Below are 27,443 nucleotides of genomic sequence, written 5' to 3' on the forward strand. Positions count from 1 at the left end.
CCACCCCCACGCCCACCCCCCACCCCCCAGCCCCAGGATGAGCTTCTCCCGGCCACGGTCAGACAGACACTGACAGCGCTTACAAAGGATCCACAGGATCTTTATTTACAAGTGAGCTGACGTGAACGTCCCTCATGTGTTGCCAACATGTTTAAATACACATATACATACATATGCACACTCCGCACCGAAGTGCCTCTGGGGAGGAGGCAGGGAGCACAGGAGCGGGTGCAGTGCGGGGAGACCGTCCTGAGCTAAGGAGCCAGGCTGCTCGCACTCGTCAGGTGCTGGCAGCAGGGAGAGGAAATGATGAAAGAGACGGGGGGCATCTTAGCAGCCAGAAGTCAGGGGCGGGGAGGGGTCTGGAAGCTGGCCAAGGGCTCACACCATGTGGATGTGAGCAATGATGCCTCATCTTTCCGCACTGTTCCCTTTCGAGGTGCCTGGGGCTGGACCCTCCCTGCGGCCATTCGAAGCCCCTCAGAGGGCAGCAATGGCCTTGGCAGCCACCTGGCGGCCCAGGGGCAGGCTGAGGTCCGTGATGGCCAGAACCACCTTGGGGCTGGACATGGCTGACACCTTCACCAGTTCTGATACCTGCCACAGACAGACAGACAGCGGCTCACTGGGGCTCCCTCGTGGTGGGTGCGGCGTCTCAGGAGAAAAGGAGGCCCCCTCCCGACTCTGAGGGCTCGCCCGCCGCTGAACCCCAACCTCTGCTGAGCCTGGCTGCCCCGTGTGATCGGGAAGGTGGGCCGCCCCCCCAGACGGGAAGCACTCACGGTGGTAAAGGGCATGAACTGCAGGATGCTGCCCCGGCTGCCCTGCTCCAGGCAGTCCACACACTCCTCCATGAACCACTGCACGAACTGCGTGTGCGGGCCCGCCGTCCGCGAGCCCAGGATGGAGGAGATGAGCAGGAACAGGTTGGCTGTGCGAGGACGGGGGTGGGGCGGTGAGAAGAATCCCATGAGAAGGGTCTGGGAAGAGGTGGGACTCTGGGAGAAGGTGGGACCGAAAAGGGAAAGGGGAGCAGTGCTAAGACTGTCCCCCAAGATGGGGACGCCAAGAAGAGGAGTGTAAAAGGAAAATTGGGGGTGAGTCAGAAGAGGCACAACCTGGGAGCCTGGGGGAGACGGGAGACCTAGCAAGTAGGGGAGGGCGGAGGCAGGGAGATGTGACAGAGCAGGTAGGGGTACGAGAGGCCCTCTTCCAGCTGCCGGGCCTGAACCCCCGTTTCAGGAGTGGGGGTGGGAGGACTCACCCAGGACTCGGTTCAGTGGGTCTCTCATGTTAACCGTGTGGAGCTGGGAGGCTGACAAGGAGCTGCTCATGGACCGGTCAGCTGTGGGCCAATGGAGAGCGCTCAGGGCCAGGCCCCTCTCCCGGGGAGGCCCTCACCCATTGGCGTGGAGGGCCCTGCCCCAGAGTCCTTGGGTCCAGAGTCACCGAGGGGCCCCAAATACAGAGATCCCCAGAGGAGAGGGGCCAGAACTAACATTGGCCACCAGGCGCCTCTGTGGTCTGTACCCCGACTCAGCAACTTAAGCCTCACATCTCCACTTTCCAGATGAAGAAACCGAGGTCAGAGATGCTAAGTAACTAGTCAAAGGTCAGAGGGTTTGTAGATGGCAGGCCGAGCCTCTACCTTCTGCTCAAGTGCAGAGTGGTTCCCTGGTCCCTAGAAAGCCTCAGAGAAATCTCTAGAAACAGCAAAATGGAAGTGCCACAGAAGGAGCCCTGGGTAGGGACAGCGAGGGAAGTCGGGTGGGGGAGGGCTGCTCTTCGGCAGGAAGAGTGGGGAGCAGCCCCAAGTCCCAGCCCAGGCCTGCTCCAGCCTCAGGGCCTGTTTCAGGGGAAGGAAGGTCAGAGCTGGTGAGTCAACGGCACAGACTGTGCCCCAGACAGCGGACTCACTTGGTAGCTTGTGGGAAGTGAGGGGTGGGGAAGAGACAACCGTGTGCCCTGGGCCTGGACCGGGCAGAAGAGCTTCCACAGCAACCCGGTCTCTCTGGGGGTGGGAAACAGCAGCCGTAGGAGACACAATGGACAAACTCCTGCACGCCTTCTCTGACCGCCAGCAAGATGCCTGCGCTGGGGCCTAGCGCTGCCCACCCAGGGGACCGAGTGCCCAGGAAAGGAGCCGCTGCCCAGCCCTGTCCACACTCACCGGGACTGGAAAGGATGTTGGCATCCTCCTCATTGGAGCTCAGGAGGCGCATCAGCTTGGAGGGCTGCATGTCATCCAAGGGGAAGAGGCTGATGTAGTCCTGGGGGTGGGAACTCACTGTTACGGGAAGAGCCGAGCCCCCACAGGCCTCGGTCAGCACCTCAGAGGGGCCCCCCTCCCTCTGCATCCCAGCCCTCTCCTCACCCCTCCAATCCTAGTGAGACCTGCTCACAGTCATCACTGTGGAAGGGTGGCCGCCAGGCTTCCCTGAGTCAGGGAGCATGCCTGGCTGCCTCGGCCTGGGAGGGCGCCTCCTATCAGAAGAGGCTCAGGAAATGTCTGCTGAAAACCCGTGAATAAGTGGATGGAGGGATCCCTCACCTCGATGTCTTCACGGTGTCTCTTCTTCTGGTGGGAAGACGCCTGTCCCTTGTGGGAGGAATAGGAACTCAGGGCACACCAGACGGCTAGCCTGGCAAAGGGTTCCAGGAAAAGAAGTGAAATTAGAGGGACCGCAAGGGGGGCTCTGTGCCCATGGTGATCAGACCCCATCTGACAGGGCCTCCCCACAGGCCCACTTCCTGGGTGACCTCAGGTAAGGCTGCCTGACTCAGGGCTACGGGAACTTGAAGGTCTGCAGACTCCTACTTGGCGAGTGCGGTGCCAGGAGGGTCCATGAGGCTGTGCCACTTGGAGGAGTCGGTGAGCAGGCCAGGCAGGATGTGGCCCAGCAGGACCAGGGTCACCTGCTGCATGTCCAGGTAGAAGATGGAGTAGAGCAGCTCCACTGCCCGCAGCGTGTGCTCCTTCCGCGTCTCCTTTAACAGCTCCTACGTGGGCAGGTGAGGGGGTTTCAGGAGCTGAGGGCTCTGAACGTGGGGCTCTGACATCCCTGCCATTCCAGCCCGGCACTCTGGGAGGGCACGCAGGGAGCCCCAGCTGCTGCTCCATCCCTCCCTCTGCCCTGCAGCTCCCCAGATGGGGACCAGCCTCTATTCTAAGGAAGCTTCTTGCAGCACGGAAGGCACCTCTCCTCTCCGAGAGGCCCGGCTGACCAGGCTGGGTGTTGGGAAGTCAGAGGATGGGGCCAAGTTGGGTGCTGTCGGGCATGTTCTCAGATGTCTCCTGGAGTCTGAGAACACCTGCTCCCCAACTGGCCCATGTGTCTGGCCCACCCCCCACCCACCCCAAGTACCTTAATCAGGTTGTTGCAGAACCAGTAGACGCCTCCCATGTGCAGCAAGGTGTCAAAGATGTGGATGGAGCGACTGTCCACCCACCCCTTCTCCAGCACCTTGGCAAATATGTCTGTCAGCACCTCCTTGATGGGTCGCTTAGGGGGCAGCAGGTTCCAGTAGGGCATCGTGTCCATGCCCGTGGACGGGAACTTGATCTGCGTGGCCGTCTGCTGCAGCACGTCAGCACACATGTGCTCCAGGATCGAGCTCATGATCACCACCCTGGGGAAGGGGGAGAGAACTTGAGGCCTTGAGGCTCGGGCAACACGGGTTCAAGAGCTGGGGTTGGGAGGGCAGGGGAGGAAACTCCCAGGTCAGACATCTCCAAGGAGTTGGGTTACGGAAACATTCCTGGGTAATTAGCCCCATTCTATGCTAAGGGAGGAGACAAGAGGAAGTTGGAAAGCCCTAGCAGACCTGACCTGGCAGGACTCTCCCGTCTGGGCACAAAGCCTGTGGGGGGCAGGGGCGGGTATGCTTTCCTTTCCCAGGTTATCTAGCAATGTATTTGTATTTTCTCTCTCTAACTCCCCCCACCCCCAGGCCTGGCCTGCCAATTCCTCTGGCATAAGTAAGAACAATCACTTCCCTCTGGGCTGAGTGCTTAAGGGGGGTCCTGACCCAGCCTGGGCCTCCTACCAATGTAAACTTCCAGGACAGGGGCCCAAGGGCTGCCCCACGGGACTCTGCTTCCCGCCCTTGGTAGCTGGGCAAATTTGAGTGTATATCCAGGAATTTTCTCGGGAAGAGTCTTCGACTCTGAATACAGACTGGGCCTGAGCACTCACTGTTCCTGGAACGCCGGTGGCTCTGGGAAAGTCCCAGAGCCACTGCTTTGACCTGCATGATGAAGCCACAGATTTCCCACTATTCCTCACCCAGACAGTCAGGGCTTAGAGCGGATTACATGAGAGCAAACATTCCATTCCTTGTGGAGGGAGGATGATGAGGGAAGAAAAGCAAGAGGCAAGGGGAAGAACAGGTGTGATTTCACAGGCCCTCCCCAACCTCCTTTCAGCTCAGCGTCCCACTTCTCCGTTGGAAGCATCCTGAGGGCTACCTTGTGCATCACCACTCACAGCCTACCGACCGGTTAACGCTCATGTGACAGCAGCACTACTCACAACAGCCAAGAGGCGATGAGCACCCAAGTGCCATCAACTAATAAATGGATAGGCAAACACGGTATGTATGTACAAATAATGGAATATTATTCAGCCTTAAAAAGGAGGACATTCTGACATGTTCTACAATGTGGATGAGCCTTGGGGACAATGTGCTAAGTGAAATATGCCAGTCACAAAATGACAACTACTGTACGATTCCACTTACGTGAGTTATCTAAAGTAGTCAAATTCATAGGAATAGAAAGCAGAATGGTGGTTACAAAAAGCTGGGGTGGGGAGAGTGTGAGCTGTTGCTTAACGAGCATGAGTTTCAGATTTACAAGATGAAAATGCTGGAGATCTGATTCACAACAATGTGAATATACAGCTCTGGCTGGTTTCACTCAGTGATTAGAGTGTCAGCCCTCAGACCAAAGGGTCTTGGGTTCGATTCCCACTCAAGGGCAAGTACCTGGGTTGCAGGTTGGATCCCCAGCCTCGGTTGAGGCGCATACAGGAGGCAACCAATCAATGTGTCTCTTTTATATCAATGTTCCCCCCTTCTCCCCCCACTCCACTTCCTCCCTCCCACTCTCTCTAAAATTCAATGGAAAAAATATTCTCAGATGAGGATTACCAAACAAAAATAATCTCTCTTCCCACTGTTATATAATAAATGAATCACATATATATGAAAAAAATATATACATCTTAACACTATTGAACTCTAACTTAAAAATGGCTAAAATGGGCCCTGGCCGGGTAGATCAGTGGTTAGAGAATCGTCCTGATACGCCAATGTTGCAGGATCAATCCCTGGTCAGGGCACATATAAAGAAGCAACCAGCCCTGACCAGTTTGGCTCAGTGGATAGAGCGTCAGCCTGCAGACTCAAGGGTCCCAGGTTCGATTCCGGTCAAGGGCATGTACCTTGGTTGGGGGCACATCCCCAGTGGGGAGTGTGTAGGAGGCAGCTGATAGATGTTTCTCTCTCATTGATGTTTCTAACTCTCTATCCCTCTCCCTTACTCTCTGTAAAAAATCAATTATATTAAAAAAAAGAAAAAGCAACCAGTGAATGCATAAATAAGTAGAACAACAAATTGATGCTTCTCTTTCTCTCCCTTTCTCTCTCCAAAATCAACCAACCAAAAATGTTCAAGATGGTAGATTTCATATTATATGTATATTTTTACCACAATAAAAAAAAAGCTTATTGGACAGGTGAGTGAACCAACACCACTGAATTCAACATGGCTGAAGTCACCAGGGAGATTCTGGAAGCCCATGAGAAGCCAAGGCAGAAAAACGTCAAAGACAGCCAGGTGGGGGGTGAGGGGAGTGGGCAGGGCCAAGGCCTGTGAAATCTACAGATGGGCTCATAGTTTCTGGACAGTGACAGCAGCTAAGACAATCGCGTTGTTCTTGTGGCAAGCTAGCTCTCCAGAACTCGACCTCCTTGAGGGCAGGAATCATAGGTGTCTGGGGTCTATATTTCTGGGCACAGCAGGTGCCAGATAAGACATGAAACTGCTGCTGAGTCAGTGAGTGAATAGGTGAAGAGGAATGTGAGCGAGCGAGGAAGTGAGTGAGCAAGTGAGCAGCATGTTTGGGAAGGTAAGAGGGGTCAGATATCGGTTCCTGGAGGTGCCGTTTTCGCACCACAGACCGCAGCATTCCAGAAGGGGGGGCGGTTACTGACCTCTCATTGTAGAACTGTAGGGTGTTCTCACTGTACAACGGCCCCGCCAGCTGGCGGATCATCTGCAGCGACTTCTCCCGCTCATCCAGCCCCAGCATCCGCACGTGGGCCACAAGCCAAGCCACAGCACACACTGCCAGACTGCAGACCTTCCCCTTGATATTATCTGTGATTTTCTGAGAGAGGAAAAGTGTGACCAGGCCACCATCTCCCCTTCCCTGCCTATCACCTTCCACAGCCTCTGCGGCCGGCCGCCGAGTGCAGCAGGCGGAGCCCTGGGCCACAGTCCACACCTCTTTTCACCACAAGTTTGATTTTCCCAGTCACCTGGGTGGGAGGGAGGCTAGGACTATGATTACAGGGAAGATCAACATCCAAACAGGAGCTCCTGGCTTAAGGGTCGGCCTCCTTGTTTCATGAAATACAACAACCTATCAAGGACTGGCTCTGTGTCCCAGGGAAGCGAGAAGGCTGCTGGAAAGGGGAGGGGCTACCTGGATGGACTCGAAGGCCAGCACCCCGTTCTCCCAGGCGTTGAGGATTTCCAAGATGGCGGCTGAAATGCTGAGACAGGCCTCGTGCCAGTTCATCTGCCTGCGAGGTGGGGCGGGTCGGGGGGAGAAGAATCACCAGGGGAACGAGGGGTGGGCTGAGGGAGAGGGACCGGCACCCCACACCACCCCTGGGAGTGGGCGCCCAGGCCACTGACACCAGCTTCATCTCGGAGGAGTTGTTGAGCAGGGCCACTAGGGACTCCACTTTGGTGGAGTCCGGCCGGAAGCAGGGGTGGTCAGGATTCAAGATTTTGCCCTCCTCGGGCATGCAGGTCTGGATCCAGGTCTCAAAGAAGGGCACCTCTGCCCCTGTGCTCGACTCAGACAGGATCACCTGGGAGAGGAGGCGAGTCACCAGCCGAGTGGGGGCACCTGCCCTGGTGCTTCCTGCTCCCATTTGTCGCCTGGAGAACTGGGGGCAAACCAGCTACAGGGAAAGAGGAGGGCGATGCTGCCACCTAGTGGTCGGGGACCGGCACTGAAGGATTTGGGATGCGACCAGGAGGGCTCTGCTAACTTCCATTAAATTCTCTGGGTGGATGCCTGATTTCTGCACCAAGAACCTGACACGGGTGGGGTGGGAGGGGAGGGGTGACAGGGGGGAGAGATATGGGCTGTTCCCTTCCCTCTTGTGCCCTAACCTGCCTGCTCTCCTCACTCACCTCGGAGCCATAGGTCTGGGCCACGTGGCACAGCATGAGGAAGGAGATGTCGAAGAGCAAGGCTCGGACGGAGGCCGACTTGGCTGTGAAGGATGAGAAGGCTGACCCGCAGCCCAGGGCAGGGCCCCACGCCCTTGTCTGGGTCAGGATTCATCTCAAGGAAGGTCAGAGCCAGTGTCTCCTTCAAAGCTCTGAGGCTCAGAATCCTTTTCTTGAGTCTCAATTGGAACATCATTCCTTCCTTGGAATCAGACTCCCGATACCCTCTTTCCCCCCAATACCCTCTTTCTCCCCAATACCCAACCAGATCCTAAGGGGGGGACAAAGGGGTGGCTGTAGAAGAACCCTTTCCCAGCATCACCCTCTCAAGCCTCCCACAGGCTTCATGCGTCATCACTCCGGGGAGAAGAGCCCCCAGGACCCACATAAGGCATCCTCTTCCCTTGAGCTCTCCCCACACCCGTCTCTCAGTGCCCACCGGGCCTGGGATGCGCAGAGCTGACTTACTGCTTTCTTCGCTGCCGTGTGTCGTGAACTCATTCAAACTGTGGAGGGAATGGAGAGAGGCCGCATCAACCAGGGCAAGGGCGGAGTGACAGCTGGGGGTGGGGGCCACACCCACCCCAGAGCACTCCCTAGTCCCAACTACAGGTCAAACAAAATGAACACCACTGCTACAGAAGAGAGAACTTCATTTTTAAAGATTCCCAGGACCCAGAGAACGGCTCACTGAATAGAACAATTTCTACAGATCAAATTGCAGGTTAACAAAAATAAGTCCGCAGAATTGGAGGATCCCTGGTTAACGCCTGGGCACACACAGAACCCCTCCGCGCCACCGTTCACCGCCTTGTCACCTCCTGGAACTCCTCCACGTCATCCTCAGCGGACGGGCAACGAGGCTCCATGTCCAAAGAAACGGTCCTCCCCCCAGAGTCTCCAGCTGGGATGCTCTGCCTTGGACTGAGCATCCCGGGGGACCCAGACCCCAGGGCCCCGCCCCATCCTGCTACTTCTCACTTCAGACATGCCTCCCGGCCCTGGCCAGAGCTCGGCCTTCCTTACTTAATGAATTTCCGGGCGAAGGACTTAAGCTTCCCAGTGGCGGCGGCTGCAGCCAGCAACAAGTCCAGACTCTTCCCAGACAGCATGTGGCCCAGGACCCCCAGCAGCCCCTCCGGGGACTTGGAGTGGTCTGCATCCATCGTCTGGGGACACGACAGGAAATCAAGTCCTGAAGAACACTGAAGACCCCCCCAGATACAGCCTAGCCACAGTCTCTCTCTCTGCACGTCTCCATTCAATGGTACACCAGGACCTGCAACTTAACCTACATCTTTCTGATTCCAATCTGGAAAACAGTTTCCGAAATCTTATCCTTGCTCACCAAAACCATCCCTCGCAACTCAACTGAGACAAGGGTGGCAGGACCGGGCAGGTGAGGTCCCTGCTGTGAAATTCTCCATTGTTTCTGCACAAGACGAGCTACGTGAAAGCGCCTACCACAGTGCCTGGCTTACAAGTGATGCTCAATAAATGTTAGTTTTCAACGGCAGCTTCCCTTGCGGAAGTTCCCCCTTTCTCTACTTCCCAAGTAACTATGTATAGAAGCCAGAAGAGAGAGGTCTATGGCCTCTGTGTATTCATCTGGAAGTAGAGGGAAAACTGGAAAGAGGGAAGAGACGACCCTGGTGGCAAGGGACGGGCGCACTCACCTTGAGGATGTTGGTAACAGTGGGCTCTGCTCGGAGGATCAGCCCCGGATTGGGCTGGATGTTGGCGTTCTCTCCTGATTTCTGCTGGGGTGCGTGCTCCCGGTCTGCTGCCCTGTGGCCATTACCATTCGGCCCAGAGAAGAGAAGAGGAACAGAGATAAGTCCCTGACGTGCTCCCTATCCAGCCCCAGGAGCACAGGAGAACCTTTGGTGCCATGGTGACACCTAGGAAAGCGTATCCAATATCCAATCGCTTCCTTTCGTCATTGGTCGTTACACCTGTTCTGAAAGTTCATTTAAGATTGGAGGAAGAGCCGAAACCGGTTTGGCTCAGTGGATAGAGCGTCAGCCTGCGGACTGAAGGGTCCCAGGTTCGATTCCGGTCAAGGGCATGTACCTGGGTCGCGGGCACATCCCCAGTGGGGGATGTGCAGGAGGCGGCTGATCGATGTTTCTCTCTCATCGATGTTTCTGACTCTCTATCTCTCTCCCTTCCTCTCTGTAAAAAATCAATAAAATATATTTTAAAAAAAAAAGATTGGAGGAAGAATTAAGATTTTGACTTTGATCACGAAGGAGGCCGAGAGTCAAAGCACAGGACCTAATGGGGCAAAACCCTAGTCTGCAGAAACCAGTGTCTCCTGGCCCCAGGCACCCACAACCCAAACTCTAGACAGAAGGGGAAAGGCACCCAGTAGCCCAGTCTGGACAGGAGAGAGGGAGGCCAAGGGTGCTTGGACCGGCCCGAGGGAGCTCACACTCACCGCTTGGTCATAAGGTTGTTCACACTGGCCTCAGACAGAAGCCCCTGCTTCCTACATTCCTGAAGGAGGAAGTCTGTAAAGTCACAGCTGTGAGGGAGAAAGATGATGAGGGGCCTGGGCCCAGAGCAGGGATTCCTGAGGGCAGCAGCAAGGGTCCCAGCCCGGGAGCCTCCCTCCCCCAGGATAAAGAACGTTCGGAGTGCCAGAGGGAAGGGAGAGGGGAGAGGGGCTCGGGCATTTGGCAACTCGGAGGCTGTTGCCTCCTGCTCCTGCCAAGGGGGGCGAACAGTAAGACAGTCCTTTGAGGCGTATCTGGCAGAAGAGCAGTGGGAGAGCCCAGGACACTTCCCCGTCGAGTGCAGGGGAGTTCGTACTTGCAGCGCTGGTCAGCTTTGTCCAGCAAGGGTGTGAGCTTCAGCAGGAACTCAAAGGCACAATTGACATCTTCGGTAAAGTCCTACAAAGAGCCAGAAAGGCCATCTGGCTTCTCAGTCTTCTTCCCCACCCACAGCCTGCGTTGCGGGCTCACAAGGACACCGCTGGATATAAAAGCCTACAAGTCGGCCGTGCCTACCCACTGGCTTCAGTGACTACAATGGGGGGGAGTTTGGGGCATCGCCCTCCATGGCCACCCGGGTCCTGATCATCTCAGGCAACCCTGCCTGCCTCTTGAGCAGCCTGGCTGCCTTCTCTCTGGAGACTGGGCGCCTGTGTGTGGGGCACACAGATGCTCAGGTACATACAACTCCCCTTCCCACAGGAACAAGGACACACTCCTGCCCAGTTCAGCGACCCTCCCCTTGCTCTTGCTTCTCCAGGGCAGAGACAAGGATCTACCTGCTCCTATGCCCCCTCCGTCTCATTCCTTCTACTCACCTTGTCCCCATGAGAGTATTTCTTCAACTTCACCAAAACCTGTGGAATCTAGAGGATGAGGCAGGGGGGAAACAGGAAGCACAAGTTTTTCTCTTTCACCCAGAATGGAAGGCACCCCCTCCGGCCCCTGCTCTGGGCAGAGAGACAGGAACACCCCTGCCCTGAAAGTGAAAGCATTCTAGAAGCCAAATCAGAAAGCGACGGGACCTCAGTGCCCAGTGCCCTCGGCCTACAGGACACAGGGGCCCCCGTCTGCTGGCTCAACGAGGAAATGCCATAAGCAGAAGTGGAGTCCTCGCTTCAAGGACCGCGGCCTGCTTCCCTGGCTCCCGTGACTGCCCTGTAGGAGTCTGGCTGAAGACGGAGCTAAGGAGCACCTGTGTGCTGACACAGCAGGAGCTGCCAGCGCGCTAAATATGGCCCTGGGACTCCCAGAGGAAAGAATCGATGGGAACTAGAGCTGGGGGACCTGGCAGGCTGGGCGTGACGCCAGCGGGAGAAACACGGGGCAAAGGCCCAGGGAGTCGTCGCTTTTCCCGAGGACCATCCCTAGACGGGCTCTCCTGCTGCTCCAGGTCCCAGGTACCTTGAGGAAGGTGAAAGCCGTCCACTTGAGCTCCTCCGTGCCCTCGGGAGACTCGATGAGGCCCACGAGGCAAGCTTTCCAGATCTCCAGGACAAAAAGTGGGGTGGGGATATGCTGCAGGAAGACCCAAGGCAAAGGCCTTAGAGGGGCCCCATTCCCCCTTCACCTCTGCAGGCCCCGGGCATCAGGCTGGGTTACAACTGGGAAACGCAGGAACACGAGAGCCAGGGCCGTCAGGTAAGGTGGCAGAACCGTACAAGACTGGGAGTCGCTTTCCCATGAACAGGAGAAACCCCATGTCTCCCAGAAGGACCAGAGAATCCTCCCTCTTGCACACACACGGTCGCCGCCTTGGGGATAGAGAGGCAATTCTGGCCCACCCACCTGCATGCGCTTCACCATCATCAGCTGCTCCACCAGGGGCTGGGTCTCGCCTGTCAGGTTCATGGTGCCCTCGAGCAGGACCAGCGCGTGGACGGTGGGGAAGCCAGTTTTGTTCGGCTGCTCGGAGTGCACGGACAGCATCATGGGGATGCTGAGGGGACAAATCCACAGGGGGTGGTGTTTGGTGAGCTGGGAAGTGTTGGAGAGCAGGGGAGAGCAGAAGGGTGGGGGCCAGGTGCCACACGACCCACCCCCACCCAGGGCCTTTCCCCTCTCCCTTCCCCACCATCGGCCTGGGAGCTGGGTACCTCCTAATGAGTGTGCCGCACTGCTCAGCCTGGCTCCGGAGCTGGGGGTTGCTGAGATTGGCCAAGATCTCCCCAAGCTTCACGAGAGAATGTTCAATAGCTGTCCAGGAGGCTGGTGGAGAAAAGGAAATGCAGGACCATGATGGGAAACAGAGGAGAGGGAGAGAGTAGCCCCAAACTCCTCAACTTTGGCACCCCCTGGGCCCACAAAACCACGCAAGGAGGCTTCCCCTGAGGGTGACATGGAGGCTGGGGGCCTGGGGGCAGCATGTGCTGTTTCTAGAAGGAGGCTGCACCCCAACAGTGTAGCCCCTAGAAACTAATCGCAGAAGCCTGCCTGGTAGGGATGCGTGCAGCTGACTTTAGAGACAGGCAGTGGCAGAGAGGCAGGGGCGGGGCAGGGGAGGGGAGTCCAGAGGCTGGAACAGGGAGGTGCCCCAGATCACTTCAGGAGTGTGCCAGCCTTGCAAGTAGCCAACACTCTCCCACTCAGACAAGCTGGACTCCTGCACCTCCTTCTGCATCCTCCACCCCGCCTGGGCCTTGGCCCTAGCTGTCCTCCCTTCGGAAATGCCCCTCCCACTCATCACCTCGCCAACTCTCACCATCCTTCAAGCCTCCGTTCAAGCCCCAGCTGCTTTAACAACTCACCCAACTGGTCCAACCCACTGATCTCTCCTAAATGCCTGCATTCATGGTCTATACTGCATGATTTAGACTTAATTATAAGTCACTTATCCTAGTTACAATTCCAGAGGGTCAATTGATGACGAATGGCACCAACTAGCCCATTAACCTATATGTAGCATGGGGGCGGTGAGACCTGAGATCCATTAAGTTAAATATTCCTTCATTTTGCAGCCAATAAACATTTGTCAAGTGCTCAAGATAGGTAAGAAACTGTCAACATAGCCAATTTTTACATCGTGGTCACCTTTCCATACTTTACACCGATAAGAAAATATATTTTGGGAAGTAATAAATATACTAATCCTACAAGTTCTTCAACCAGGCCTTGAAGACCTGAAGGTAACCCATTCTAGCATTTTCATTGTTGGAGAAATACAGATCCTCAGTGGTCCCAAGCCACAGCAAGACTGCGGCCTTCGGCCCCACGTCCGGAATATCAGAACCCTCCCTCCCACCAGGTGATCTGTCTGATCGCAGGCTCTGGAGAGTTCCAATGTTTAACGTGTGCACTTGAGTCGAGAGGTCTATGGCCCAGTAGGCCTGGCAGCAGACAGGCATCATGTCTAAAGGACGTGTTAGGCAATGCTCAAACACGGTCATCTGTTTTTCAGAGGATCAGTAACACAAGGACGGATCACGTGCTTGCCCTGTCCTCTCATTTTTTCCATGTATGTTGCACACTAGTCTTCTCCCCACTGGCATGTATACTGGCTGAAGGCAGGGACCCTGCCACATGCTCCTTCAGCAGCCCCCCACCCCCCCCCCCCGCCCCCAGCACCTGGCAGAGTGCTGGGCATACAATAAGGCTCAGTAAATACCTGTTGGTTGATTGGCTCGGGTGCCACCCTGCCCAAGTCCCTGGGATGTATGCAATGCTTATGGGGAGAAAAAAAAGGAAGTGGGATGATTTCAGATCCTCCTGGAAAAAAGTGGGATGCCATCCTGCCTCTCCCCTCTCAATTAAAGAACCGGATATGGGAGCAGTGGCAGGTGGGGCTCAGGGGGACGAGGGGACATACAGGCCTCCTCTAGTTTGGCGATGTGGAGCAGGGCCCGGTTCTTGGTGCTGCCGAGGGTCTTCTCCAGGCGCTGCAGGCACATGGCAAGCTGCTTCTCGCCGCCGGCAGCTGGAGTGCCAGCCTCCAACCCCTCCTGGAGCCGCTCGGCAGAGGCTGCAGTGCAGCGCAGCAGCCAGTGGAGGGCGCTGAGAAGGGCCCGGCACAGCCCGATGCACTCCTCTGCTTTGCCATGACAGCTACGGGAAAGGATGCAAAATCTGTCTCTGCTCCAAAGGCTGAAATCTGACCCACACCAATGTTCCCAGGGGGCCTGGCACTCCCTACTAGGGAAGACAGCCCTGTTGATTTCCACTGGACAAGGTTTCAAATGAGCTACTCCCAATCGAGAAGAGGCATTTTTGCCCTAAGGACGAAGTGGAAAAGGGTGGGGATGGGCGGGTGTGGGTGAGCAGGGGGAAGAAGTGTGGGGAGCCACAGAGTCTCTCTACTTGGAGCTTCTCCTTTACACTAAGCCAATGCTGGAGGTTGTGAGCTCCTCACCCCTGCTATTACCTTAGTCGGTCACAAAACATGTCCATGATATCTAGCAACGCCTGGACACACAGGTCACGGGAAAAGTCATCAAACTGTGGAAAGAACAGAGGTGATGCTACAGTCAACCCCTGGTCTCACACGAGGCAGATGAGACACTCATCTTTCCTCCCACCTCAGGTTTCAGAATGGGCACCCTTTCAACATTGGAGATTGGCTAATTGCCAGCCCCCGCTTCCCAGGATGCTCTCCCTTCCAGAGAAAGGCAGCTATGCCAGCCAGAGGCAGCGTGGGCTGCCTGTCCAGCCTCAGTGGCCACATGATCAGAGCATTCAAGGAGGTGGGGCCCCCTCCGTCATGACCGTATCTTTTCCCCTGGCCCCCACCCAGCCTCTGGGTAGCTATGATCATACCTTACTGATAGCTGAAAGGACAGAGGAGTAGGACACCATCTGGAGGGAAAGAAGAAAGATAAAGTTCAGACAACCGGTGTTCCACAGTTGAACGGAACAAGCGCTCACACTCCAAGTTGCTGCAGCTCTCCTAAAACCTCAACCCTTTGAAGAGGCCTTCCTCAGCCCACTAAACGAGACAAAACACTAGGCATTGTCTCCATTCCTCCCTCTATCAGACTCACCGCAAATGACATCATAAGCATGAACCCATTCACAAGATGATTTGGGGCATTCAAAGGTGCCATGTTTCACTGTCCACTATATAGAGAGTCTAACTGACTGCCGGTGGACAGAAGAATGGTTATGTTCCTTTACTCCTACAACTTCTATCAAGAGTGATTTTGTTTGGACAAGAACAGCCCGGCTGGCATGGCTCAGTGGTTGAGCGTTGACCTATGAACCAGGAGGTCACGGTTTGAGTTCTGGTCAGTGCACATGCTGGGGTTGTGAACTTGACTCCCAGTGGGGGGCGTGCAGGAGGCAGCCAATCAATGAATCTCTTTCATCACTGATGTTTCTTTCTCTCTCTCTCTCTCCCTCCCTCCCTCCCTTCCTCTCAGAAATCAATAAAATAAAAAAGAACTGGAGACAAGCACACATTTCTTGCAGTGACTAGGTAGTAACTGCACCTTGACATCGGTAGTGAATTCCACTATCCACCTCTTACTCATTTTTCTAGGAGTTATTCTCGAGGACTCTACAGGGCACCTTCTCTGATCGACCCCAACCTCCCACCCAAAGCTGAAATACCCTCTGTGCTCCAAGTAACCCCCTTGTGCCCATCACGGCACAGCTGGTGCCGGCTGCCCCCACCAAACTAGAAGCTCCGTGAGGATAAGGACGCTTTTACTCGGTGACCCATGAACTTGTTGACAATGTTTATAGAATGAATAAGTAAAAACACACCCTTAGATCAGCATTTCCCAAAGTAGCTTCTAAAGCTGCACTGGACAATAGCGATGCCATTAGCCACACGTGGCTTTTTAAAGTTAAACAGAATTTTAAAAGGTATTATTGTTTCTCTAGAACCCAACCTGGGGCCCAGCAGGCAGTAGGTCCTCCAGTTAAGTTTTTATTGTTTTCGACCGATGAATTCTCTTTCATAATTGATGTGTCTTTCATTATGATATCTAAGATGTCATGTAACTAACGTTCTGGGGGGGAAATTTACCTTAAAACAAATTTCTATTAGTAAAACCTACTTATCACCATAAGGTCAGAGATATAATTCAAAAGAAATAATTTGTCCTGAGTGAAATTAAACCCCACAAGAAAATCTTTTAAGTTGTCATATTCTAAAAAAATAATAATATAGCATGCTGATAAAATGAGTAATGCTACAGAAAACAGTCACAATCGTATACTCATAATTAGTGGCACAATACACCAAATAAAAAAGCAAAATACAATGACAGAAACTGTCAAGATAATTAGTTACCTGCCTTGTGGGTTTTCTTCACTAGAAAAATAGGACTTTCCAAAGACTTAAGAAGAAAGCTAAGTCAGCCTCGATGACCTTAGTAGGGTGAACTTAGTAGGGTGATGCCTCTCATGTCTTATTTTCCCATCAAGTGAACAGACTGCTCTCTGTTCAGACATCTTTAACAAATATTCTTGGATTAAACAGGTGCAAAGCACACAGAAGACTTAAATACACAATTAGTGTTTAGTGCCACTCTCAGCGGGACGCACTGTGAAGCCAACGCTGGTGTCTGACAGTGATCAGAGAGTTGGGTGCCTGCCTGGGCAGGATGACCGTAACGTTCCAGGCGAGTGTTTGTTTATTTATAACTGATGTCCCCATAGCAAGAGCTTGGCAGAGAACGGAACCTTGTTGGATACCAACCTGAAGGGGGAGCTGGACGTCCCCACTAGAAACAGATCCCAAACTACCAGAAGAGACACCCCCAATTCTGTATGTTCTGAAGGATGTCATTGGTTATATGTTTATATGATCTCCAAATTCAGGATTCTGCTCAGTAAATTTTTGCCAACAGTATCAATAAGGCACTTCTACTCTAGAGACCTAAAAATACTTTCCACATGGTGAACTGTTTTAACAGCAGGATTTAACCTATTCCAGTCTTAATATATCCATCAACGTAGGAGCGCTACACTACCAGCAGCCCAGGGATGGAGACGTCTGAGGCCACTGCACACCTCGCCAGCCCAGACTGACCCGCAGCTGCTCTCTAGTCTCCTCTGCTCTTCATAGTCAACACCCCAACTGCTCCTCAGTACCTCTGTGAGCACAGCACTGGACCAAAGAGCCTCTTAACTCCGAAGGAAAAATAAATGACTAATTTTGCACAGCACTTTGGAAGTCATGAAGGTCTTCCATGTGTATTTATTTCTCTCACTGTCACTTCAGCCTCTTTATCCCTCTTGCTTTTCCCATCAGTGTTTACACATCTCAAGATTCTTCTATTTTTAAAGGAACTTCCCACAGACCTCCCACTTCCAATTAACCATCACCCTCTCTTCTGCTCTTCACAGGCATAAGAGTTCTCTCTACTCACTGTCTACCTCCCCACCTCCCGCTGGCCATTCACCCCATTCCAATCACTTCTGTCCTTCCCGCGGCATGAATCCTCTCATTAAGCTCATCAACAAGCTCTTGTTGTTACACCCCATGGACAGTTCTCAGTTCTGATCTCAATGACCTCCCAGCAGCGTCTGACACCAGCAAACACCTCCTCATTCTTCAGTCCTCTCCTTCCTCCTGTGACTTTTCTTGAGACCACACTCTCTCACTTTTCTTTTCTTCTCTCCTCGCTGACCCCTTCTTCTCGGACTCCTACAAGGAATTCCTTTCCTGCGTGTTCCTTAAATGTGATTGGTTCGTCGGGAATGTGGCTTGGTCACCCCCTTCCTTGCTCGCTCTCCACACTCCGGGCAATCTCACCCATGCCCATAGTTTCAATGACCATCTGCAGAGGATGCCTCCTAAATCAAGAGCTCTAGCCTAGGCCTCTCCTTCTGAGTTCCAGACATGCATGTTCAGCTGCCTACTCAGTATCTTCTCTTTGATAGCCCACAGAGGCACCTTAAATGTAACAAGGCCAAAATCAAACATGCCGTCTCCACCCCTCATCTGCACCCCAAACCTAACAGTCCTACTCTACTCCCACTGTCTTCCTACGATCCCATCGTTCAGCCAGTCCTCCAAACCAGAAACCTAGACACTACCTTGGATTTTTTCCTCTCTTTCACACTTCTCCAGTTAATCACCAAATCCGCTCTCAATGCCATTTCCTAACTTCTTCTTGAATTCATCTTTTTTTTAATATGTTTTTATTGATTTTTAGATGGACAGGGAGAGGGAGAGGGAGAGGGAGAGGGAGAGGGAGAGGGAGAGGGAGAGGGAGAGGGAGAGAGAGAAACATCAGTGGGAGTGTGAAACATGGATGCACACCCCCTATGGGGGATTAAGTCTGAAACCCAGGCATGTGCCCCAACCAGGAATCAAACTGGCAACCTCTCATTACACGGGATGATGCCTAGCCAACTGAGCTACACTGCACTTGAATTCATCTTTTCTTTTTTTTTTTGCTGCTGCCATTCCCCAAGTTTTTTTATTTTTATTTATTTAATTTTTTGTAAATCTTCACCCACGGATTTTTTTTTCATTGATTTTTAGGGGGAGCGGGGGGAGGAGACGAGAGAGAGAAAAAAAAACATTTATATGGGAGAGACATATCGATTGGTTGCCTCCTACATTCACTCTGACTGGGGCCTGGGATTGAACCTGCAACCCAGGTGCCCATGACCGGGAATCGAACCCAAGACCCTTTGGTTTGCAGGCTAATGCTCTAACAGCCAGGGTTGGCACTTCCCAAGTTTATGCTAATATCATCTCTTTCCTGAATTACTACAATAGCTTAAATCAGGGGTTGGAAAACTAAGGCTTACAACCTAAATCTGGCTTATCCACCTTTTTTGTAAATAAAGTTTTATCAAAACAAAGGCATGCCCACTTATTTACATATTATCTAGATCTGCTTTCAAGCTATAATGACAAAACACTGGTGACAGAAACTATATGGCCTACAAAACAGAAAGTATTTACTCTCTGGTTCTTTACAGCAAAAATATTCCAGACTAAATCGTGTTCTTGACTTCTGTTTTACTCTCTTTCAACCCATTCTTCAAACTACAATCAGAGTGATTTTTCTAAAGTTAATCCACAAATTCCCCAAATCCACAAAGTCAAGGAACTCCCAGTCAAAATATAATAGGGTTTTAAAAAGAACTTAAGTGGATTCTAAAATTTGTCTGGAAATGAAAATGCCTGGGTCAAGACATTTTTGAGAGATAAAATTATGGGAAGACTTGCCTAGCCAGGTATCAAACATATTATAAAGGTACAGTAATTAAAACAATAAAGTACTGGTGCAAGAAAAGACCAATATATCAATAAAATAAACTAGAATGTCAAGAAATGGAATCCTGTCTATAAGAAAATTTAGGCTAGGACAAATAATGGTCTATTCCATAAAGGTAGTTGAGCCAACTGTCCATCTGTCTGAAAAAATATATAAATAAACTTGGCTCTCTGTTTCACACTGCAATAAATTTTAACTGTGTCAGAGAAAAGAAACATAAAAAATAAAAGTGAAGTGTTGGCAAAAACTAGAGAAAAATATATTTTGATCCTTGGAGCAGGCAACCCCTTATGCAAGACAAAAGCCACATAGGAAAAAGGCTAAATCTGGCAACAGATGCATTAAAAACTTTTGCATGCCACCCTGGCTGGTTTGGCTCAGTGGATAGAGCACTGGCCTGCGGACTGAGGGGTCCTGGGTTCGATTCTGGTCAGGGGCACATGCCCCGGTTGCAGGCTTGATCCCCGGTAGGGGGTGTGCAGTAGGTAGCCAATCAATGATTCTCTCTCATCACTGATGTTTCTATCTCTCTCTCCCTCTGCCTTCCTCTCTGAAATCAATAAAAATATTTAAAGAAAAACTTCTGCATGCCAAGAAAATAAAAATCACAAACTTAAAGGTGATAGAAAGAAAATTGAAAACATATATAACAGATAAAGATTACAAGATAGATTTTTTAAAATATTTTTTTATTGATTTCAGAGAGGAAGGGAGAGGGAGAGAGAGATAGAAACATCAATGATGATAGAGAATCACTGACTGGCTGCCTCCTGCACGCCCCTATTGGGGATCAAGCCCAAACCAGGGCATATGCCCTTGACCGGAATCGAACCTGGGACCTTTCAGTCCACAGGCCGACACTCTTATTCACTGAGTCAAACCAGCTAGGGCAAGATAGATTATTTTAAAAGACACTTAACAATCAGTAGGAATTCTTCTTGGAATGATGAAAATGTTCCAAACTGATTGTGGTGATAGTTGTACAACTCTGAGTATTCTAAAAACTAGTGAGATATATACCTTAAATCAGTAAACTATTTATATAGTACGTGATCTATAGCTCAATAAAGCTGTTACCAAAAAAAAAAAATAAAGAAAACAATCTAACAATAGAAAAATGGGCAAATGGTACACATAAGTAATTCACAGAAGATATGCATATGAAAATATGCTCAACATCACAATCATAGAAATACATAATATAACATGATGTTATTTTTTGCTTCTCTGGAAATAAATCTGCAAGATTCTATCCAGCACTGGCAAGTATGTGTGGAAATACTGTCAAACACTATGTACAGTCTTATCAGTCTGCCTGGCTAACTCAACATTCATGTCTTGGTTTGAACATCGCATCCCTCTGATTGCTCAGGATGGATTAGGTGCCCCTTCCATGGACTCCCAGAGTACCCTGTCCCAGCCACTATCATAAGCCTATCCTGTGACTGACAGATTATATCTGCACTAGAGGCCCAGTGCATGAAATTCTGCACAGGGGAGTCCCTCAGCCTGGCCTGCACCCTCTCGTAATCCGGGACCCCTTGGGGGATGTCCGACTGCCAGTTTAGGCCCAATGTCCAACATATCTCTCAAAATCCAGGACTGCTGGCTCCTAACCACTCACCTACCTGCCTGCCTGATCACCCCTAACCACTAGCCTGCCTGCCAGATTGCACCTAACCACTCACCTGCCTGCCTGATCACCCCTAACCACTCACCTGCCTGCCTGATCGCCCCTAACCGCCTCTGCCTCGGCCCTGCTGCCACAGCTTTGACTGGAAGGACGTCCAGAACGTCGTTTGGCTGTCCGGTCTAATTAGCATATTACGCGTTATTATAGATTACCCACTAAATTCTTTGGGTGCTGGGATCAGACCTTGTTCATAGCCATATCCCCAGGGCCTACAGCACTGTCTGGCACATACAAACATTCGTGAATATTTACTGTAGAATAAGTTAATGAAGTATGATTCTTTCCATGAGAAAACTGCGGCTCACAGAAGTGATTCTGGTCTATTCCAACCAATTCACCTGGACAGGATATGAGCCGACAACAGTACTCTACGTCTTTCACATCTTCACACCCTCACCCTCTGGAACCGGTGGGGCCGTTTACCTGAGAGCTAATGGCATACTTCAGGTAGGACAGGATGAGAGGATTGGGGGAAGGTCCGATCATGGCCTGCTCCAGCAGTGCTTCTGCAAGGGGAATCACAAAGTAAGACCCTGTGGCCACAACTTGCCCGGGGGTAGCCCTCCCATCCTTCCTTCCTGTTTCACTGGAGACCTGCTAGGTTGAGGATGTCCCACGTGGCTCCCTTGGGGAAGAATTTCTTCATGTTGATTGCCCACTGGTAGTCACTCCACCGCTCCTTCCAGGCTTGCAAAATGGCTTGCTTCAGGTTCACCACTTTCATGATTGCGCGCTCAGGAAGCGGGGGCCGGTGGCGGGCAGCGGGGAGGCGGGAGAGACCGAGCTAGAAGGGGAGAGGAGATGCTGGGGAAAGAACGGGGGAGGGCAGACGTGAATGAAATGGAGACGCTACAGGGAGATTTGAGGGAGGCAGAACCAAAAGGGAAAAGAGGGGGAGAGGGTGGTAAGGATCCTGCCAGGCTCTTCCCTCCTGGACCACCCTTTCTTAAACTAACGAGGGTGTCAAAGGGGCTTAACACAAAGAGTAACGAGGACAGCGAAGGGTTAAGCCAGTTCTGGTTGCCTAATTACTCCCTCAGCTCTGGCTCCGTCCCTCAGCAGGCACGGCCACTCCAAATCTGGACAACACCCCCATTTCCTCCATCTTCCACACCCTGACACTGTAATTCCTTGCTTCCTTTTCATCCACCACCGCCCCAAATTAAGCCTACCGGACAGCTTAGTTCTAAGACCTAGGCATCGCCATTTTGGCAAGCATCAAAGAGCTAGTTTTCTATTGGCTGGGGGCAACATACATGAGCCAATGCCGCGAGAGACAGGTCACGCCGCGAGGTCTTCTGGGAATTGTAGTTTCTCGGACTGAGCTAGCGTGGAAGATAGCCCGCCTCGCTTCTCTCCTTTAGAGAAGGACTTGAAGGAGCTAAGGCATCCATCCCAGGGGGGAGGGGGGGGAAGGGGAGGGAGAATGAAGGAGGGGGAGGGGAGGGCTCTCGAAAGGCCGCTCGCAATCAGACCTCGCCCAATGACGTCACTGCCGACTCGACTCGTTATTTAACTATTCTGCCACTCCTTCATTACCCGCTAGTTAGGAAGCACAACAAGGGGGTGGCGTTCTCTTAGCAATATGTTTCTTCTTTCCTGGCATATTTAAACAAAAATTATTATTCCCTAAACCTCTGAGCCTACTACCAGAGTTCTTCCCATTTCCACACTTGGGTTCCAGAGGCCACATTGAGGCTTGTCAGTTACACACATCACCACCTCACCCCCAAAGCTGGCAGTCCTCCCAGAATCTTCTGGCTTTGCAGGCTGCTTGAATACCAGGAGACGTAGGGGGAAAGTGAGGAGGAAACTGAGGTTGAGGTTATCAGAAATAAGGAAAGTCTGAGAAATTGTCATAGCCAAGAGGGCCTTAGGAGACATGATGACTAAATGTAACTTGGTAATCTGGGTGTGACCCTGGAGCAGAAAAAGCACATTTAAGAGAAAGCTAAGAAATCTGAATAAGGCATGGACATTGGTAAATAATAATGTATCAGTACTGGTTCCATTGTAATTGTAACAAATGTACCATGCTAATGTAAGGTGTTAACAAAAGGGAAAATTGGGCTTGGGGTGTGTGGAGACCCTCTACTATCTTCAATTTTTTCCCCTATATATCTAAAAGTATTCTTTTAAAAAAGTTTATTAGCACAGCTAGTGTTTCTCAGTGGTTGAGTGTCGATCTATGAACCAGGAGGTCGAGGTTCAGATTTCAGAGATGAAGGGAGAGAGAGAGATAGAAACATCAATGGTGAGAGAGAATCATTGATCGGCTGCCTCCTGCACACCAAACACCGGGGATCGAGCCCGCAACCCAGGCATGTGCCCCGGCTGGAAATCAAACCTCAACCTCCTGGTTCATAGGTCAATACTCTACCATTGAGCCGTGCCAGCTAGGCAATAAAAATATACATATATTTTTAATCCTTGCCCAAGGATATTTTTCCATTGATTTTTAGGGAGAGTAGAAGAGAGAGGGAAAGACAGAGAGAAATATTGATGTGAGAGAAACACATTGACAAGGGCCCCCACCAGGGAGGAGCCTGCAACCGAGGTACATGCCCTCGACCGAAATCAAACCTGGGACCCTTCGGTTCGCAGGCCAATGCTCTATCCACTGAGCCAAATCAGCTAGGGCTAAAAAAAATTTTTAAGTTTATTAAAAACAATGTGCTGTCTTGCTTATCCTAGGGAACCATATTGTAGATAATTATGTCCATGGCTTCAAGCATTGGCCCTTCTTTCCCCCTCAGTGAAAAGTCAAAAAACAAATATTACGTACTTCTGGCTCCAATGTCTGAGTCTCCCTATACACAAGCCTCATCCTTGCTCTGTCCTGTGAACAGGTTGTCCCAAATGTTTACAACGAGGGACAAGAATAAACAGCCCAATGTCCCCCACTCCTATGTTCAGCTCTCCATCTCATAGCCTGAGTAGCTTGGTATCCTAGTCCGTGAGTCCAAGCTCCATTCATATTTCCCAACAGCCATTCTTGGACCACCCTTTCAGTGGCAAATCAGTTCTCAGGAAAGTGAATCTGGGGGAGCAGCCCACTCAGGCTCTGAAGCAAACGTGTGGGCCTTAAGACAAGAAATAACAGGATCCTGGGTATCTGGAGCGTAGTCTAAACAGGGAGACAAGGGCTCCTGTTCTGAAGGGGAGAGTGCAGCTGGAGGAGGGCCAGATCACATCCCTCTATGGCAGCGGTTCTCAACCTGTGGGTCGCGACCCCTTTAGGGGTCGAACGACCCTTTCACAGGGGTCGCCTAAGACCATTGGAAAACACATATATAATTACCTGTTGTTTTTGTGATGAATCACTATGCTTTCATTATGTTCAATTTGTAACAATGAAATTGGAGGTCACCACAACATGAGGAACTGTATTAAAGGGTCGCGGCATTAGGAAGGTTGAGAACCACTGCTCTAGGGTCATTCCTGCTTATGCCATTCTTTTCTTCTGCTTTTTTTTTTTTTTCTTTATAAGAATATCACCTTTTTACTTTTTTAAAATATATTTATATTGAGTTCAGAGAGGAAGGGAGAAGGGAGAGAGAGAGAGAGAGAGAGAGAGAAACATCAATGATGAGAGAGAATCATTGATTGGCTGCCTCCTGCACGCCCCACACTGAGGATCGAGCCCATAACCTAGGCATGTGCCCTTGACCAGAATCGAACCTGGGGCCCTTCCGTCCGCAAGCTGATGCTCTATCTGCTGAGCCAAACTGGCTAGGGATGCTTACGGCCTTTCTACCTCCCAATGCACCCACACACACCCCCTCCATTCTGCTTCCTTTTGCGCCTGCCCAAGTGATACCATCGGGGAACAACTGCCAAATATGTGTAGCCAAAGCTTCCAAAGAGGAAGGAGGGAGAACCCAGACTCCTCACACTTAACCTCCAGACTCCGCCCAGCCACACACACACTTGAGATGGCCTCAAACCCTGTTTGTCTGTCGTCTCTCACGTACCCGGAACCCCTTTCTCTCCCAGGCCCCTCACTCTACCTCTGCCTGCTGCCCTCCTCTCATTCCTTTCCTGTTGCTACAGCCAAGGAACCCCACCTTGAGCCATCCCTGGGTCCTGCAGCTCCTGTCCCATCCTTCACAGCCAAACTGCCCCTCTGGGAAAGAGCTTTCAACTGTGTGACTGCTCCTGACTGGACTAGTGGGTGTTGAGTCGAGTCCACATGGAAGTGGGGTGCTGGGATCCAACCCCAGCAGGTCCAGGGGTCCCCAAAGGTGTGGGTGGAGTCGGCGAAGAAGGAATGACACAGAGGCAGCGTTCAGTTGATCAGCATGGTTGGGTTCTCTGGCCTGGTTCTATTGCCAGGTTCTGTAGGTTCTCCAGCCAGGTTCTGTAGCCAGGTTCTGTAGCCAGGTTCTGTCCAGGATCTTTTGCCATGTTCTCTCGCTAGGTTCTGTCTCTAGGTTGTGTGTCCTGTTGTCTTGTTACATCTGTATTTATACCAGTTGATTCCAATCCTATCAATCTCTATTCCAAAGGTTAGGGCGTTTCTTATCTCCATGCCAGAGAGTAAAGGTTATTATGTAGCTTAAGCGTGATTGTTTGTAGTTAAAGTGATTAACTACCCACCTGGCACTTAGTTAAGGGGCTTTATTCCCTCCCTAACTTCAGGGGAAAATCCCTACTTGGGGAAACAACCTTTCTCTGAGAGGTGACCTTGGTTAAAACACATAGCACCAAGAAATTTAGCAAACATATTAAGAACAGTATGCCATATACACCAGGTCCCTTGAAACATATGCTGTGCAGATGTTTCTTTCCTGCAGCGACTGTGTCAAGCAGCAAGGATGGACCGGCTTCCGGCAGTGGGGACTATTTGGGCCCCGAGGATAGTAACGTTCTTAGCTCAAACCATCTCCCTGTGGCAGGAAGCCTGGCAGATCGGGGTTGAGCGAGAGGGCGTGTTCCTTCCCACTTCACAATCGCAAGGCAGCTTTCGCAGTCAGGCCAGCTGCCTTCCCTGACCCCCCCCTCCCCCCACCTTTCACCAGCAGCCCTTTCTCTAGGCGTGGCAGGGTTTCCCCAAGATTGGACTCCCACAGGAACATAAGGACTCCTTTAGTTCTGGGCCAGGGCTATCTTCAGCTTCTCTACTTGGTCCTGACTCCTAGTCTGAATATCAGAAACGGCCTTCCCATACGTCACTTCTCCCCACACCTCAGTAGCTTCCGAGGGCCCACAAGCTCTCTGGCTTCCCGACCATAAGGACAGGACTCCGTGATAACCTCCACCATGTGAAAGCAGAGATGCTGACATCCCCTTCGAGTGTACAAGGAAACCCTCCCCTCACACAGCCCCTCTCAAAATCCCTTCTTGCTCCACCTTCTTCTGCTGTCTGTTTCTTCTCCCTCCGCACTGATAGGGCCTGAGCTCCCACCTCTGCTCTCTTAGCCCTAAGCCCCAACCTCTTCATCACGTTGGCTGGGCTGGCCGGGGAAGGGGTCTGGCTGGAGAGAAGAGGGGCAGGCGGAAGCCAGCCAGGCAGAGTCGCATGGTCACACTGGAGCAGTGGCAGAAGAGGAGCGAGGCCAGAGTGGGGGCTTGGAGTGAGGTAAGTGGTTGTGAGGAACAGGGTTTTGGGTACCCAGTGGGACAGGGACATTCCTGATCTAGGTTAGAAAGAAGTATAAGGAACAGGGGTAAGAGTCTAGGCCCAGGAACACTGAAATACTCGGTAAGGATATAAGGCACAGAGGGAAACGGAGTCATTCCCCTCGCCTAATGGAATATCTCCTTTTGGAAGCTTGCTTGGGTCCCCCCACTGTGGAGAGTCCAGTGGCAGCTGGTGGATGGGGAAAGAGAGGGAGCCGTTCCCACATACTCGCACACAGCTGGCTCCAAACCAGTTTCCTGTCCTCACCAGTCCCTGAATCAAACTGCCTGCTTTTTATCTATCTTGGGGAGGGGAGCATGAGGGGGGGGGGGCTACATGGTGGGCCCACCTCAGGACCGCTCCTGGATCCCCCACACTTCTCTGCCTCTGTCTTCCCACGGACCTTACCAGAGGCCCACAGAGAGACCAACCAGAACAGGAAAAGGCAGAATTTGAACCATCCTCCGAGTGGTTTCCTCTCTCACACCCCAAAGCAGGCCTTCCCTCTCGGCACTGTAAGTGCCACTCTATACTCTTGGCCTCCACACCAGCCTTTCACTGAAAGGGAAGGGCTGCCATATGGTAAGACCCACACTCTATGGTAAAGGAGACTGCCCCCTACCCCTCCCTCCTCTTCTCTTTCCTCTGGCAAAGGCAGGATGAGGGGTTTCTGTAGGGGAGTGAAACCAGGAGCTGGGAATTTTAGGGGATCGATACCTGCTACATATTACATGCTTTAAAAAAAAAGGTGTTGCCCTGGCTGGTGTGGATGGCTCAGTGGTTGGAGCATCATCCCCTACACCAAAAGGTGGTGGGTTTGATTCCCAGTCAGGGCACACACCCAGGTTGTGGGTTCAATCCCTGGTGGGGGTGCGTATGGGAGGCAATCAATCTATGTTTCTCGCATCTTTCTCTCTCCCTCCCTCCCTCCCTCCCCCCTCTCCATTTATCTATCTCTACCTCTCTCCCCCTTCCTCTCTCT

General features: G+C 51.9%; 1 protein-coding gene and 1 non-coding gene across 10 annotated transcripts in view; both read right to left on the reverse strand.

Annotated features, from left to right (window-relative positions):
- Nucleotides 1-83: 83 nt before the first annotated feature.
- MED24 (mediator complex subunit 24) overlaps nt 84-27,443 on the reverse strand; it is a 31,655-nt gene continuing 4,295 nt past the window's right edge. Inside the window, exons 1-27 of one of the 9 annotated variants that reach the window (XM_059670917.1) lie at nt 22,095-22,207; nt 21,433-21,642; nt 21,262-21,344; nt 14,719-14,757; nt 14,327-14,400; nt 13,775-14,010; nt 13,574-13,630; nt 12,066-12,177; nt 11,758-11,908; nt 11,374-11,487; nt 10,788-10,835; nt 10,286-10,368; nt 9,912-9,998; nt 9,148-9,259; nt 8,498-8,676; nt 7,940-7,977; nt 7,433-7,515; nt 6,926-7,104; nt 6,711-6,810; nt 6,217-6,392; nt 3,366-3,630; nt 2,819-3,000; nt 2,552-2,642; nt 2,171-2,270; nt 1,265-1,345; nt 783-931; nt 84-597 (exon numbers count right to left, since the gene is read on the reverse strand). In XM_059670917.1, the coding sequence (XP_059526900.1) occupies nt 481-597; nt 783-931; nt 1,265-1,345; nt 2,171-2,270; nt 2,552-2,642; nt 2,819-3,000; nt 3,366-3,630; nt 6,217-6,392; nt 6,711-6,810; nt 6,926-7,104; nt 7,433-7,515; nt 7,940-7,977; nt 8,498-8,676; nt 9,148-9,259; nt 9,912-9,998; nt 10,286-10,368; nt 10,788-10,835; nt 11,374-11,487; nt 11,758-11,908; nt 12,066-12,177; nt 13,574-13,630; nt 13,775-14,010; nt 14,327-14,400; nt 14,719-14,757; nt 21,262-21,344; nt 21,433-21,562 (3,066 nt within the window). In that variant the 5' untranslated portion in view covers nt 21,563-21,642; nt 22,095-22,207 and the 3' untranslated portion in view covers nt 84-480. The other 8 variants (XM_059670918.1, XM_059670914.1, XM_059670911.1 and 5 more) reach the window with 8 other exon arrangements.
- LOC132219482 (small nucleolar RNA SNORD124) lies at nt 7,582-7,683 on the reverse strand. Its single transcript, XR_009449483.1, has one exon. It is a non-coding gene; the product is annotated as a small nucleolar RNA SNORD124 (small nucleolar RNA).

This window comes from Myotis daubentonii, chromosome 16 (genome assembly GCF_963259705.1).
Source record: "Myotis daubentonii chromosome 16, mMyoDau2.1, whole genome shotgun sequence".
Taxonomy (NCBI): Eukaryota; Metazoa; Chordata; class Mammalia; order Chiroptera; family Vespertilionidae; genus Myotis; species Myotis daubentonii.